The following is a 13,923-nucleotide window of genomic DNA, read 5'->3' as shown; positions in this document are numbered from 1 at the left end:
AAATCCACACACACCCCAATAATCTGACTCTCATCAAATGGCTTGTCCATCCTTGAATATCCACAAGTGGGCATTCATTCATTATACTCGAAGTTTGCTGCAACACTTGTATGTATGTGAATGTAGTATTATTAACTGATAAAAAAGGAAACTACATGCATGTTCCACTTCCCTTTTCTGCATATTGTGCAGTAAATTCCAGCCAAGACTAATACAATTATTACTCCACCACTAACAACAATAGCTATCACAGGAACCTTGTTAGATCGAATAACAAGTAATACCCACAACACCAGATGTCGCATGTTGTGTTTGAATAGTTCTTGATATATATACTATTAAGATATATTCATCACATTGAAAAATTGGTGTGTTCAAATGAAGCATAATTGAAGTAAAGATGTTAAGAACATTCAATGAATCTCGAATACCAAGTACGGTAACAGGTACAATGAAACACAAATACATGACATTTTCTTAATTCAAGATATAGATATGGGAACAAATTTTTGAACAAAAAACGTAGATATAGAATATATTTTTATAAAAAAAGATACATTTTCTTATTATGCATTGGTCATTCCCCATTAGTAATGTATACTTGTGGTCATTCTTATCTTCGTAATTACAAAAAAATATAATTATGGAGTTTCTCTTTGATATATAATTTATTTTCTTTCAAAAGACATCTAGTAATTCAAAGGGTCGCGGATACGATGTATCCCAAACATATCCAATAACCATATTTCTTATAAAAAAAAATCAAATACGTCTGAGATACATATATGTGAATATCAAAAGAGAAACAATATCGAATATGTATCCGACACAAATAACAATCAACAAAAGTAATACCTTTTCTTTGCTGTATTTGAGTATATGACTACCGAAAGTTTAGAATTGCAAACTTAAAGTAATATTTGACAGATTTACATTTCAGCAACGAACTTTCAAACTTTCACCATATACCAAACCTAATTCAAACCTAAGAAAGTATCAACCCTAGAGTTTGTACCCCTTGACAAGAACTTCATGCAAATGGGTGGCTTAACTCCAAAAAGCGCAAGTATCGAAGCAGGCAAAGTCCATATTCCATCACCACATATCAAACCAGAAGCAACAGCAGCTGCGAAAGCATCAGCCTTAGTCTTGTCAACCTTTTCCCAAATAAACAATATCAAACTTCCAATACACATGTCAATGGCAAAGTATGGTCCTAAATAGAAGGGTATTGCCATAGCCATTGGAAGTGGTATGAACCTCCCTACATTGCCAACCAAATCCTTAATCAAATTTACCAAAATCGCCGCGCCAAAGAATATATAACAAAGCATGAGACAATTATCCGGCAAAGAATCAAAGCCTTGTACTCCAAGTATCGCCATGTTGCGGTACACAATGGCATACGGTGCAGGGTATTGACTATTATGTGTACCTAGGTCAGGAAATGCTTTGTAGAAAATCCAAAACACACAAGGAGAAATCACACATCCCATTGCTGTGCCGATTATTTGGCTCACAAACATGGATCGCGGTGAAGCCAAGGTAAGGTAACCGGTTTTGAAATCTTGCATTAAGTCAGAAGCTGTTGAAACGATGTTCATCATAACTCCACAGGCTGCTAGGCTAGCTAGAACTCCACCATGTGATGCACCGGCCCATGCGCCGATTGTGAAGATGGCTAGTTTTCCGTAGGTTGATGCTAGGGACCAATCTGTTAGTCCACAACCATAAGCATTGCAAAATGCTAAGGTTGGAGCTATTAGGTATATAACAAGTATGTAATACCATTTTAGTTGAGGGAAGATGTGTGGCAAAGTTCCTGTAGAGACTGCAGCAATAGCAACATATCCTCCAACTGCAAACCATGTAGGAATTTGATCCTTTAGAAAGAGTGCCTTTCGGCGCTGATCGTCGTAAGATAGCTCAGGACTTGAGGAGGAGTCTTGATCTGCAACAGGTAGAGTGCCCGCCCTTCGTTTGTTTCCGATTTGATTATACAAACCCAATAAGGTATGAGTCAGCACCTTAACAAAGTTGTATAAACCATCTCCAAGGATCATTGCTATGGCTATAAATACCTGAAAAACTCAACGGTGCAAGGTAAAACAAGTTAATCGGTGTAGATCTTAAGATGTATTCAAAATGAGTTGTTATTTTTAGGCACGAAATTGACATCAAAATTTGGCAACAAATTAGATGGTTAATACAGCATTCAATGGACGGTTAATGACAAAACAAGATGTCGCAACTCATTAACTATCAACTGAAACTGTAAACCAAAATTTTCAAGTGTTCAAATATAGATATATATTAACCATCCAAATAGTGTAAATCAGGAAACTTACCCTATAACCTTGGATTCCTTCAAGATTGCTTTCACCAAGGCCTGCATTGTACCAATGACCCTCTCTGGTTTTTATGAGAGGCCACATTAGTCCCCAAGAAAGAATTCCTCCAAGGAGCACTGATATATTTATGATATATGGACAAATCATTCCCACACCAATATAGAGTGTTGAAAAATCAAAGTAAAACCTGCATATAAACAAAGTTAGATTAACTAATACCCTAAATTAGAATGAGACTACAGAAACAAGGCATGTTTGTTATAGATTTTTTTAAAATAGATTCTTGTAGTGTTACGTAATTTTGTGTAAAAAAAATTACAAAGAATTTTTTTATAAAAGCTTCAAATGAAAATTTGGTTTGAATAGTTATTCTTAAAATGTTATTTTAGGTATTTGATCATTTTATTGAAAAAAATTTCGGATATCAAAATTTCAAAAAATCACTTAATTTTGAAGCTATTTCAAATAGATTTTCATAAAAACATTTTTGAAATACAACTTTTTGAAAAAAATTCTGATTTTGACTATGTTTTGATCTTCAATAATGTGTGTTTATGTTATATGATGTCAAAATTAGAGTTTCAATTTTGAAAAAACGAATATAAAAAAACTTGTAATATTTTGAAAAATGGTTTTAGAAAATCTATTTCCAAAAATACAAAGAAAAAATCCATTTTTTTAAAGCTGAAACAAGCAGGCCCACAGACTCCCTATGGAGTTATTGTTTTCGACCCTGATCTAAATCAATGACCGCGATTGTTTAAAACTGATTTTGTGAATATGTGATTTGATTCGTCTAATCTCAAATGAACAACAGAGATTGTCTACCGTGTGTAAATGGCTGATTCCACTACAGCAGGGAATTCTGATCCTATATTTATTTATTTTGGGTCTGTAGATGAAGTGGCAAATACCACTGAAACTCACATTGCGAGGTTCCGGGTTCAAACCCAGGTGAAGGCGTTCAACCTAACAATATCAGCATACCCTATAACGCATACATGGCCGTTTGTCCGCTTTTTAAATAGTTTAAATGAAGGATAAAATTGGAAGAATATACTGTTACACAAAAAGTTAACATCCCTTTAATATATAGCTATAGAAAATTCTATTATCTGTCCAACCTAGTAGTAAGCGATCCGCCAAAGCAACCAAAATATTCCTTATTGGGTAAAGAATTGCAAAATTATAAATAAATTTGTTTAAATGAATGATAAAATTGAAAGAAAAAATACACACAAAAAGTCGATATCCCCTTTATATATTGGTATAGATTATGCATGTTTTCATCTGAAGATATTAAGTTTATTTAAAATGATGTAGATATGACAACACACCTGTTTTCATATGCTTTGAGCCCTAATGAAGGGAAGGCTTGAAATCCACACCCATCAGAAGCTGTATAGAACCATTGAAAGAAACCCCATAAGAAACTCAAACTGAAGAATTTTCCCAACAACTTCACTTGCTTCCTGGAAAAGTAGAAAATAAAAAAAAATTAATTGAAAAGTCTAACATATAATGAGGTCACTTATAGTAACATTGAGTATGATAAAGTGGTTACTTTGCAAGTTTGGCTCCTTGAGGAGTGTGGAAGCTGTTGATAAGATGAGCAGTTGCAGTACCACTTGGATAAGTCAATTTGAAGTCAATAACCATAATCTACACCAAACAACAAGCAATATTTAATCAAGGTTACCTATAATAATTACCGAAGAGTCATTATGAAACATGGACACAAACACGACACTGACACATCGATATTGGTAATAATTTGAAAAATGCAAGCAATTGAATATATGATTCAGATTGTCTGCATTCAGCAATCCACACAATTCACACGGTTAGGACATCGGTGGTCTTTGGATCGGTAGTTCAGTTTTTTTATTTTTAAAAAAATCAAATTCTGCATTGAAATCTGAACTGTCTGATCTTGATCCAACGAGTACCAATGTGATGACTTCGTGAGACTGCTGAGTGTAGGAAATCCAAATCCATATAATCCCATATGCTGGTGTCGTGTCCGTGTTTGACAGTGATGTGTCGAATACTTGAAGTGTTTGTGCTAGATAAAAGAGGTAACTTCACTTTTGCAATGGACAATGCAATATCAATATTTCAAGAATGTGGCATACCTTTCTAAGAGGTACAACTGAGAAGAGTCCCAAAAAGCTAACAACAAAGAGAAAAGCAATTATCCATCCCAAACTGGGATCCTTAAAATCACTTTTGTCTTTGGATTGATCAGCTACATGTTTACTCATTCCAAAGAGGTAACTCCCAAATCCTCCTGTTCAAACAAGTGAGTATCAAAAAATTTCATCAAATTGGGACAATGAGGATTGATATCAACAAACATAAATGTTCCTAGATTATAACAAGATTATGTTTCCTTTCACAAATATACAATATATTGTCAGAAAATTTATCCACTGGTTCACGGACCGATACACATGTAGGGCTGTCAATTTGCACTTAAGTGTGATTTCCGCGAGGGTTACTCCATTCGGAGCCACACGAGAATTTCTTTCCGTGGAAGTGGGAAAGAATTTCCCACATAGGGCAGTTCTGGGACGGGGACGTGACCATGTTCATGTTCCCTACCCTGCGGGACCCTGTCATCGAGAAGATTACAAGGACACCGTTATACATGTATTAAAATTAAACCGTACTATAAGAAGATTTATCGATAACTATACAACTATCATTATTTCTAGTTCAATTCACCCTCCGAATTCACTCGTTTTCAAACATTCGACCAGTTTATCATCACACTCCGAATTCATTAGTTAAACTTCTGAGATTTTAAGCCTAGACTCTGTTCTATTGTCCATAGCCAAACCTTGCTCGGTTAAGAAGACGACTATCAAACAATAAATTGTGAAAGTTAGTATAAATTTGGCAATCTCCGCGGAGATCTGTGGGGACTCACAAGGAGATCTGCCGCGTTGACATCTCTATGCAGAACTATATGTTAATTACATATAAACAGTAATTTTAATTATTAGAGCTAAAAAAGTGGTATAAATTGACTTCTACGCTTCCTTCGCTAATCATATTTTAGCAAAACTAAATATCCCATAATTTGGTCTAATAAATACATTCCCATCTATTTTCAAAGTTCTTGTATAAGTTGAAACGTGAAAATAAAGACAAAGCTGTATCTATTCCAAGGGTGTGGAAAAAAACTGTTCCTTTCCTGTTGCTATTCCAAGGGTCATATATTCCAGATAGTGAAAGGTTTTGATAACAAAAGATTGTAATTAATTGTTCACCATAAACACATAGTGCATAATTGACTAGTTGATATGGACAAGATAACAAACAGTGAGAAAATGATTTGGACCCTATTTGGATAAACGACTTAGTCTAATGTTTATCATATAAGTGCTTATGCATAATCTGTTTATCATATAAGGTGCTTATGTATAATCTATTTCTATAACAAAAGATAAAATAAGGTCAAACTATGTTCAAATAAACTATAAATTGTTTTCATAAGCTATCCTGAACATGACATAAGTTATTTTCATAAACTCTTTCAAGCAGTCTCACAAGTGCTTATGCGAGTACACAATCCCGAATATGCTAATTAATTGAAACATACCCTTATATTTTCTTTAAGGAATTAGATTATAATAGCCAAGTTCAACACTAGAAACCCCTCTTAACTCAAATCCTTATCTCTCAACAAATTAACATACTCTAAAATCTAAAAAAATTGTGCCAAACATGTGGGTTTTCCTAGTCAATTTCAATCCTAAGAAGCATACTATCAAAACTAATCACACATGAACCAAGTGATTAGGACAAATCGTTCAGGAGAACCCAAATTCAAATCCAGACTCAAACAATCTTATAATCCTCAATCAGACTTTACTTATCTCCCTACCGAAATCCAGATTACCAGAGTCCCTCTCCGGATAACCGGACGGTTAACACAAAAAATAACACATCAAAATTCAACACATAAACTAAAACGAGGGTCAGAAATTACAATTAACAACCTAAAGAACATTACATATATATCATATCAAAGATTCATAAATTGAAGAACTTTACCACTAAAAGCAATTCCAGAGGAAGCAACAACACAAGTCTGAATAACAGTATTCTCTTGTCTTGTAAAAGGTTGTCTCAACATATCAGATTTTTCCAAAAACTTTGTCCAAGTTTTGACAAAGAAGAATCCCAAAAGACCAGCAGAGACATTAAGTGAAGGTATAATCCCAGTAGTGAGATTAAGTTTCATCACAATGAAACTGAAAAGTATACTGAGAAAAAAGCTGACAACAAAAGCTCTGAATGTTAATTGATTCCTCCATGATGGAACCAATAAGTGCTTAAACACTTTCTCAACAGAAGCTTCTTCTTCTTTCAACAACCTTGTACTACTACCCTTATGTTGTTCCAATTTTTGTTGTTGTTGTTCATCATCAACATGTTGTTCAACTTCAAAACCATTGTCAACTACTCTATCCTCATTATTCTCATTTTGTGCCATGTTTTTAGATCCTATGTTGATTTGGATTTAGGTTCGGATTCTACAAGGATTATGAAACTGTTTATATATACTACTAGTAGTATACAGTACTGTGGTTAAAGTTGTTGTTTACCTTTATTTCCAAGGTGATGTTGAAATAATATAATGCATAGTTTATTCATTAATTAAGTAAAAAAAAAAAAAAGTTTATTCATTAATTATTTAATTAGTCTACTCTTTTGATCCTCTATCCGGCAATGTATCACTAAAAAATGTATAGAGCAGCGTAAAAAAAAAATTATAAGCTTCCTCAGTATAATTCACTTTTTCTTATGAAATAAGTATAATTGAGTTGATAGACATATTATACAGTATTTAATAATTTTAAATATAATTTTTTTCGGTTAAGTAGCTTAGTGGCTAAAAATTTTACCTTTTAAAGATGAATAAGTGGAGAGGTTCAAACCCCGACTCCTACATATAAAATGCTGACGTCCCTACCATAATAATTTAGTTGATAGCTAAAAGATATTTCATGTGTTGGACTATGAGTTTGAAATTTGAATTTTATATTAGTGTGCGACTCTCGCTCTCGCTATTAGAATATTTAGTCTAATAGGAAAAGAATTAATTAATTTTGATTTTTTTGACTGATTATTAAATAATTTTGATGTTTAGTTATATTTTTGTGAGTATTTTAAAAAGTCACTTTGTTAAAAAAGTAATTTTTATACTAAAAATGAAAAGATAATTTAATTATTTTATATAATTTTTATAATATTTTTAAACTATAAAAAACATATACTCTAAATTATTTTTATCAAAATCAATTTTATTTTATAAAAAACATATCTTTATTGTATATTATAAGTGGAATCTGATCAAAAAACATATTATAAGTGGAATTTTTTTAAACTTTTTTTTGTTTACAATGAGTTGAGGATCGAACCCAGAATTTATAACGTACTACCCAAACCCCTCACCATTAGACCAAACCTAATAGCTTGAATTTTTTTAAACTTTTATTCAATCACTTTTACAATGTAAATTTTTTTGTAAATAATGTAAAAACTAATGTAACAAAATAATATTATAAAGTAATTTAATTGAATGCACGTGTAAAAAATTTAGTAGTTTTTTTACTAAGTGCATTCAATTAACTTTTACTGTTACGATATGTAAAGTTGAAGAGTTTAATTTGTATGCACTGTCATTGTAATTTTTTTTACACATGCATCAAATGATGTTGTCACATCCTTTAATGAATGTAACATATCATGTGTTTTTAAACACCTTACATGATGTGTTGATATATTATTGGACGCATATGTAAAATAACTTTAAGTGTACATAAATTAAATTCTAAAGTTGAATATATTTTTATATTAGTTTGAAATATTATATAAATTGTTGCCAAATTACAAATATTTACTTGATGGTAATTTTTTTTTTTGGGGTACATAAATTCCGTAGTAGCACAACTGATGGTAACTCTTTTAAAAGACAAATACAAGATGATTTATGATTAATTGACACTTAATATTTATAGTACTAAATATGCATATTGATTAATTAATTTTACTTTTGGTAAATGATTAAATTACTAGTATTATGGTCCACAATTCTTAGCTCAATTGGGAGAGTGTCCGACGCCATGATCGGGATTTAAACTCCGATCACTCCACTTTATGTGTGTGAGTTTTTTAATTATTTTATCATTTCGTCTATAAAAAAAATACTAGTATTATTTAATTTATTTATAGATAGGCATCAACATCAACATCGTTGTGGCCTTGTGGGATCTTGTTATACAGATACGACCAAAGAGAACATGTGAATGTGATCACAATTTGCGGTGAGTGTGAAATGTGGAATTGACTAGAATAAAAAACAATATTGGCCACTTGATTTTGATGACAATATATATATTTTTAAGAACATTTTAAAATCTTTTCAACAAACAATGAATTTTTTTTCATATGGAAGTTGTATCCTCTCTTTCACTTTTCCTCTTGCATCTTTCTTCTTCCTCTTTATCTTTTATAATTTAAAAATTTAAAAATAATCATGCCAAAATGAAAGCAAGAGAGATAGAGATGAATGAGAGAGATGTAGAAGAGAGAAGTAAATGATCCAAATCCAATTTTTTTATCATTAATTAATTAAATTAAAAGATAAAATACCAAAAAAAAGAAACACAAAATAGAAATCTGAGCCAATACTCGTCAGTTAAATTGTTGTCATTTTTCTAATAATGGAATCTGTTGAAAAATAATAATATTATTCCCAAAAAAAATAATAAAATCTGTTTTTAATAATGAATATGAATTCTTTTTCTTCTTCTTCCTTTAAACATTTTTTTTAAAGGCCAAATTCCTTTTCTTTTTTTTTTTTGATTAAAAATTCCATTTCTTTTATCCAACCATTTGTTTTCTTATTATCTCTAATAATTAAAGTGTGCCAGAGAGAAGTCTACTGTCTACATTATCCATTGGGCACGCTATAAAAGGGAAGAATTTTGTGATTTTTGTCTATTCAGAAGAGTGAGACCATCTGACAAAAGATGATTCAATGTTTCATAAAAAAGTACTCCTACTAATATTCAATGTGACGATAGCAAGATATATATATATATATATATATATATATATATATATATATATATATATATATATATATATATATATATTCAATAAACAAGATACTATATTTTTAAGAAATTCTTTTTAAGCATAAAAGAAATGTTATTTTTTTTTTTTTACTAAATAAAAGAAATGTTATTGGAACATATGTTTTGGAACAAAAATATAACACTGAGTATCATTTCAATCAACCATATTTTTATTAATGAATAATGTTATTGGACCTTTTATGAAAATGACAACATTGTCCTTGGCATTGTATATTTGTTCTAAAAAATATGTTCCAATAACATTTTTCATTTTTTTATAGCCAATTTTAGTGCACAAAAGAACAATATATTTTTTAGTCAAAAAAAAGAAAAAGTGATTCATAATTTGCACCATGCATAAATTATTTTTGACCAAATTACACTTTTGATCTTTAAATTATTTTTTTTATATTGGCCTTTTAATGAATAAATGTTTCGCCCGAGTTCCTTAATGATATTTTTGTTAGCAAAAAAAAAGTACTTTTGTTAAATTTTAACCACAAATATATATAAGGTAGACCAACATTGTAAATAGTCCAACATAGATCTCATTTGATTTTTTAAAGAAAATGCTAAATAGTGCTTCCGGACACTAAATAAGGATACTAAAAGTGAAATAATAATCTTGGAACTTTTTTTTTGACGAAAATATTCTTGGAACTTATGCCGTCAAAATGTTTTAAAATATGAACAATGTTGTTTACAATGCAAAATTTACCTTTTTAGTACCTTAACTAGTGTCCCGGGACACTAGTTAGCATGACTCATTTTTAAAAAATAACCATTTGATATTTTCTTAAAATATATATCTTTGAATCTTGCAAATCTATGATATTTAATGATGAATCTGCTGGGCCGCGAGGGGGGAGCCTCACTGGATTAATAGATTTGCACATTGAATATTGAACAATCTTACAAGTAACTCTAACACCATCTTTATCCAAAACCTTAAGACATTGAGTTTATGGGTTCTATCACTTATAAAGTGTTTAATCTCAACTCTTCCAACCAATGTAAGACTTTTTCTGATACTTGATAGATCTCAATATAATCACCGACACTATTACTATTTTTTATAAAATTCCTTATATAGTTGATACCACGTGCATTTTGTGCAATGAAAAATAATAATTTTATATGTAGGTTAAAAAGGTTGGTTCCAAATCACTGAACTTTTTAGTGTAAAAACAAAGCAACGAACTTTTCAAGTATCATGTGAAAAGAGTTGGTTGGTTGTTGTGATTGATAGATTTCTAGCAAGTGCACTAGATATCTCGCAAGTAGTAATTAAGATCGAACTATAAAGATTGTCTTAATTCGTTTAACAATGACAAATCGAATCGTTTTTAGTAGGGTTGGGAATAGGTCAGACGGTATATAGGCGTCGTCGGCCTGGCCTGTGTAAGCCTGACCTGTTTATTAAAAATTCTAGGCTTAGATTTTGAAAAAAGTTTGTTTACATAAATAGCCCAGGCTCATGCTTATAAAAAAGCCTACAAAGTTTGATAGGCCGACCTGTTTATATTTAATTATTATTTATATAATATTATTATTTATATTCTTTTTTGCCAAAGAAAAAATATATTATTATTTAATCATATTTGTTATTTTATTAACTTTTAATTATTGTGCTATTCATTTTATTAGCTTTTTCTTAATGTTGAAGAAATTATAAAAATTTAAATTTGAAATAGGCTTTTAAGGTCTGTTTAGGCTATTTAAAAAGACTATATATAGAGACATTTATGTAACACAAGCTTTTAAATAGGCTACAAGACCATGCCAGACTTTAAAAAGGCTCAGGCCAGGCCAAAATAAATAACATTTGATAGGTCGTAGGCCAGACTCAGGCCTGAAAAAAATCGTAGGCCAGGCTCGGGCCTATCAAGGTCCGGTCTGGCCTGTTCCCAACCCTAGTTCATAGTTAAAAACATAAAAGTTGGGGGATTTGCATATCACAAGGGTTCACTTGTACTTCACTTGAAAGCAATGAAGAAGGTTTTTGTTCAAAGTTCAAAGAGATGGATTGGAAATCATCCTTCGTATCATCCAATTACACGAGGAAATGTAAAATCTACGATGAAAATAGTGATATTTGTGTTTACTGATCGAGAAATTAGATGAGTTTTCACCTAAGCATTAATGATTAAGTACAACTAATTAAATCATCAGCTCATTAATATATTAAATAATTTAAAATAAATAATAGAGTATTAATGAAACAAAATCTGGACTAAATCTTAAAAATAGGAAAATAAAAAACTCGTGCACTAGATTTTTATTAACCGTTGTACTCCCTCTAAATTTCATCAATTGTACCGTCACCATCAAAATAAGTAGCAGTACTCAAGACAAGCAAGATCAAGAAAATTTTATTTTGCACTATTCTTATATATTTTAAGTTTAACTAGGTAATAATATTTTAATTTATTTTACTTAGTATATTATAGTTCTACTATTTACGGTACATTGAGTTTTACTAATTTTTATTTGATTTTAAGTTCGGATTATAGTTTGGTATGAATTCACATATATAGACTCTATTTCACGATGCTAAATTTTGAATTTATAACTTATGACTTACAAGTTTATACGATAAGATATGTTTGATAACATTATTTAATATTTTCTCATGAATTCATTTTTATTAGGTACATGCACGTATTTTGATAAGTTAATTCAACTTGCTTACAACTTACGGTATTAATTTTTCTCTTAAATTTTTACTTGAAAAAAATTATATATATATATATATATATATATATATATATATATATATATATATATATATTATCAAATTGAACCATAATAGTTTGAATAGCCCCTGAATTTCCAAGAAATATAAGGCTCGAAAAAAATTATAACTTTTCTTAAAAGAAATACCGGTGTTTCAAACAAAAAATTATTAATTTCATATATGTTATTTTCTCTTCTTATTTTTTCTTGTGTTGGTGGTGATCATAGCATCACATACAAATTGGAAGAAAATATAAATTAGTAACAATCTGGTGAAAAAAAAAATCTAGGGCATGACTTTTCTTTTCTTCCTACTTTTCTAGATTTGGTCTACATTTAGTTTCATTAATACTTTATTAATTATTTTTAATTATTTAATATATTAATGAGTTGTAATGATTTAATTGATTATGCCTAATTATTAATGCTTATGTGAAGACTGACCTAAAATCTCTCTTGGTGGTCACTAATTTATTTTCCTCTTGTTCTCTCCTAGATGATAAGCCAGCATTTAAAAAGCTAGATTTAATCAGTCAGAATAAAAAAATAAAAAACTAGACTTAAATGATTAACCAATTATTGTAGGTTGGGATTGGATTCTCTCCGATGCAGTTTCCACTGCAGGAGATCCAGTCCACAATCCAATCATTCATTTTTTTAAATTAAAAAATTACAACTGCAATGATAATAAAATGTGAGGCTAGGATTTAACTGGACAACAAAATGCACCGGAGAGGATCCTCTCCCATTGTAGGTTGGTCCGGTTTTATTTTATTTTTAATAAAAATATAACCAATTTCAGTTAAAGTTAAATTGATTAAGATATTTGAGTCATTATTTTTGTGTTTTTGTCATCTAAATGCGGCGTTGTTTTGTTTGTCATTTTCTGCAACATTTTTTTGGTTTTTCCGTTTTAGTGAAGTGATTATTTCGTTCGAGGTGACATATCAATTTTCACTCATTATTACAAATTTAACCAATGATATACATACAAATCCGGAGGCATGAACACTATAACTTGAGTAAGGGATTTTTTGATCAAAATGTCCCCCAAGCCCTCATTATATTACAACAACATCCGTCCTTCACAATTAATTGCCGAAATATCTAGGGGACAATTAACTCCCGTAATTTCACTTCAAAACACATAACTATCCACATTCATACGAAATCATAAAATAAAGTTAAATTAGTAAATTCAAGATTACATCATTAATAAAATTACACAAACATAAAACATAATTTTTTTTGCATAATATAAAAAATAAACCACATACAACAACAACTTAACTAATTTTTTACGTGTACAAATGATGCGGTTCTTTTTCATTTTTGACACTCCTAAACATTGATTGAACATCCATGTCATCCACCAATTTGACCCAATATTTTTTATATTTTGCTACGGGCGAGTCATTCGTGTCCGTGCATGAATCTAAATAGGTCATATGCTCGATTTCTATAAGTTCACCGTTTTTAAGAAGAATATTTCTTAAACTGTATTCTTTAAAGCAGCAAAAGAACTCAATTTGCCAATAACTAATTTAAAATGTTTTCGACGGCCTTGAAATTTCACAGAAAAATAAGGCGTTGATGTTAAATAGTTATTAAGAACATTGGAAGAAGAAGCCATTTCTTATAAAATAAAGAGAGTGGAGAAAGCGAAAGAGAAAAAATAAAAT

The 13,923-nt window shown here is 30.3% G+C and overlaps 1 protein-coding gene across 1 annotated transcript; it reads right to left on the bottom strand.

Moving 5' to 3' along the window:
• Window positions 1-788: 788 nt before the first annotated feature.
• On the bottom strand, window positions 789-7,173 carry LOC123907992 (probable metal-nicotianamine transporter YSL7). The gene is made up of 6 exons (XM_045958481.1): window positions 6,414-7,173; window positions 4,487-4,641; window positions 3,916-4,013; window positions 3,689-3,823; window positions 2,349-2,538; window positions 789-2,081 (listed from the first exon to the last, which is right to left on the bottom strand). Exons 1-6 carry the CDS (start codon window positions 6,853-6,855, stop codon window positions 975-977), a joined length of 2,127 nt encoding a protein of 708 aa, XP_045814437.1. The 5' UTR covers window positions 6,856-7,173; the 3' UTR covers window positions 789-974.
• Window positions 7,174-13,923: the final 6,750 nt, after the last annotated feature.

Source organism: Trifolium pratense, linkage group LG2 (genome assembly GCF_020283565.1).
Source record: "Trifolium pratense cultivar HEN17-A07 linkage group LG2, ARS_RC_1.1, whole genome shotgun sequence".
Lineage (NCBI taxonomy): Eukaryota > Viridiplantae > Streptophyta > Magnoliopsida > Fabales > Fabaceae > Trifolium > Trifolium pratense.
This window is presented reverse-complemented; position numbering and strand designations above follow the sequence as displayed.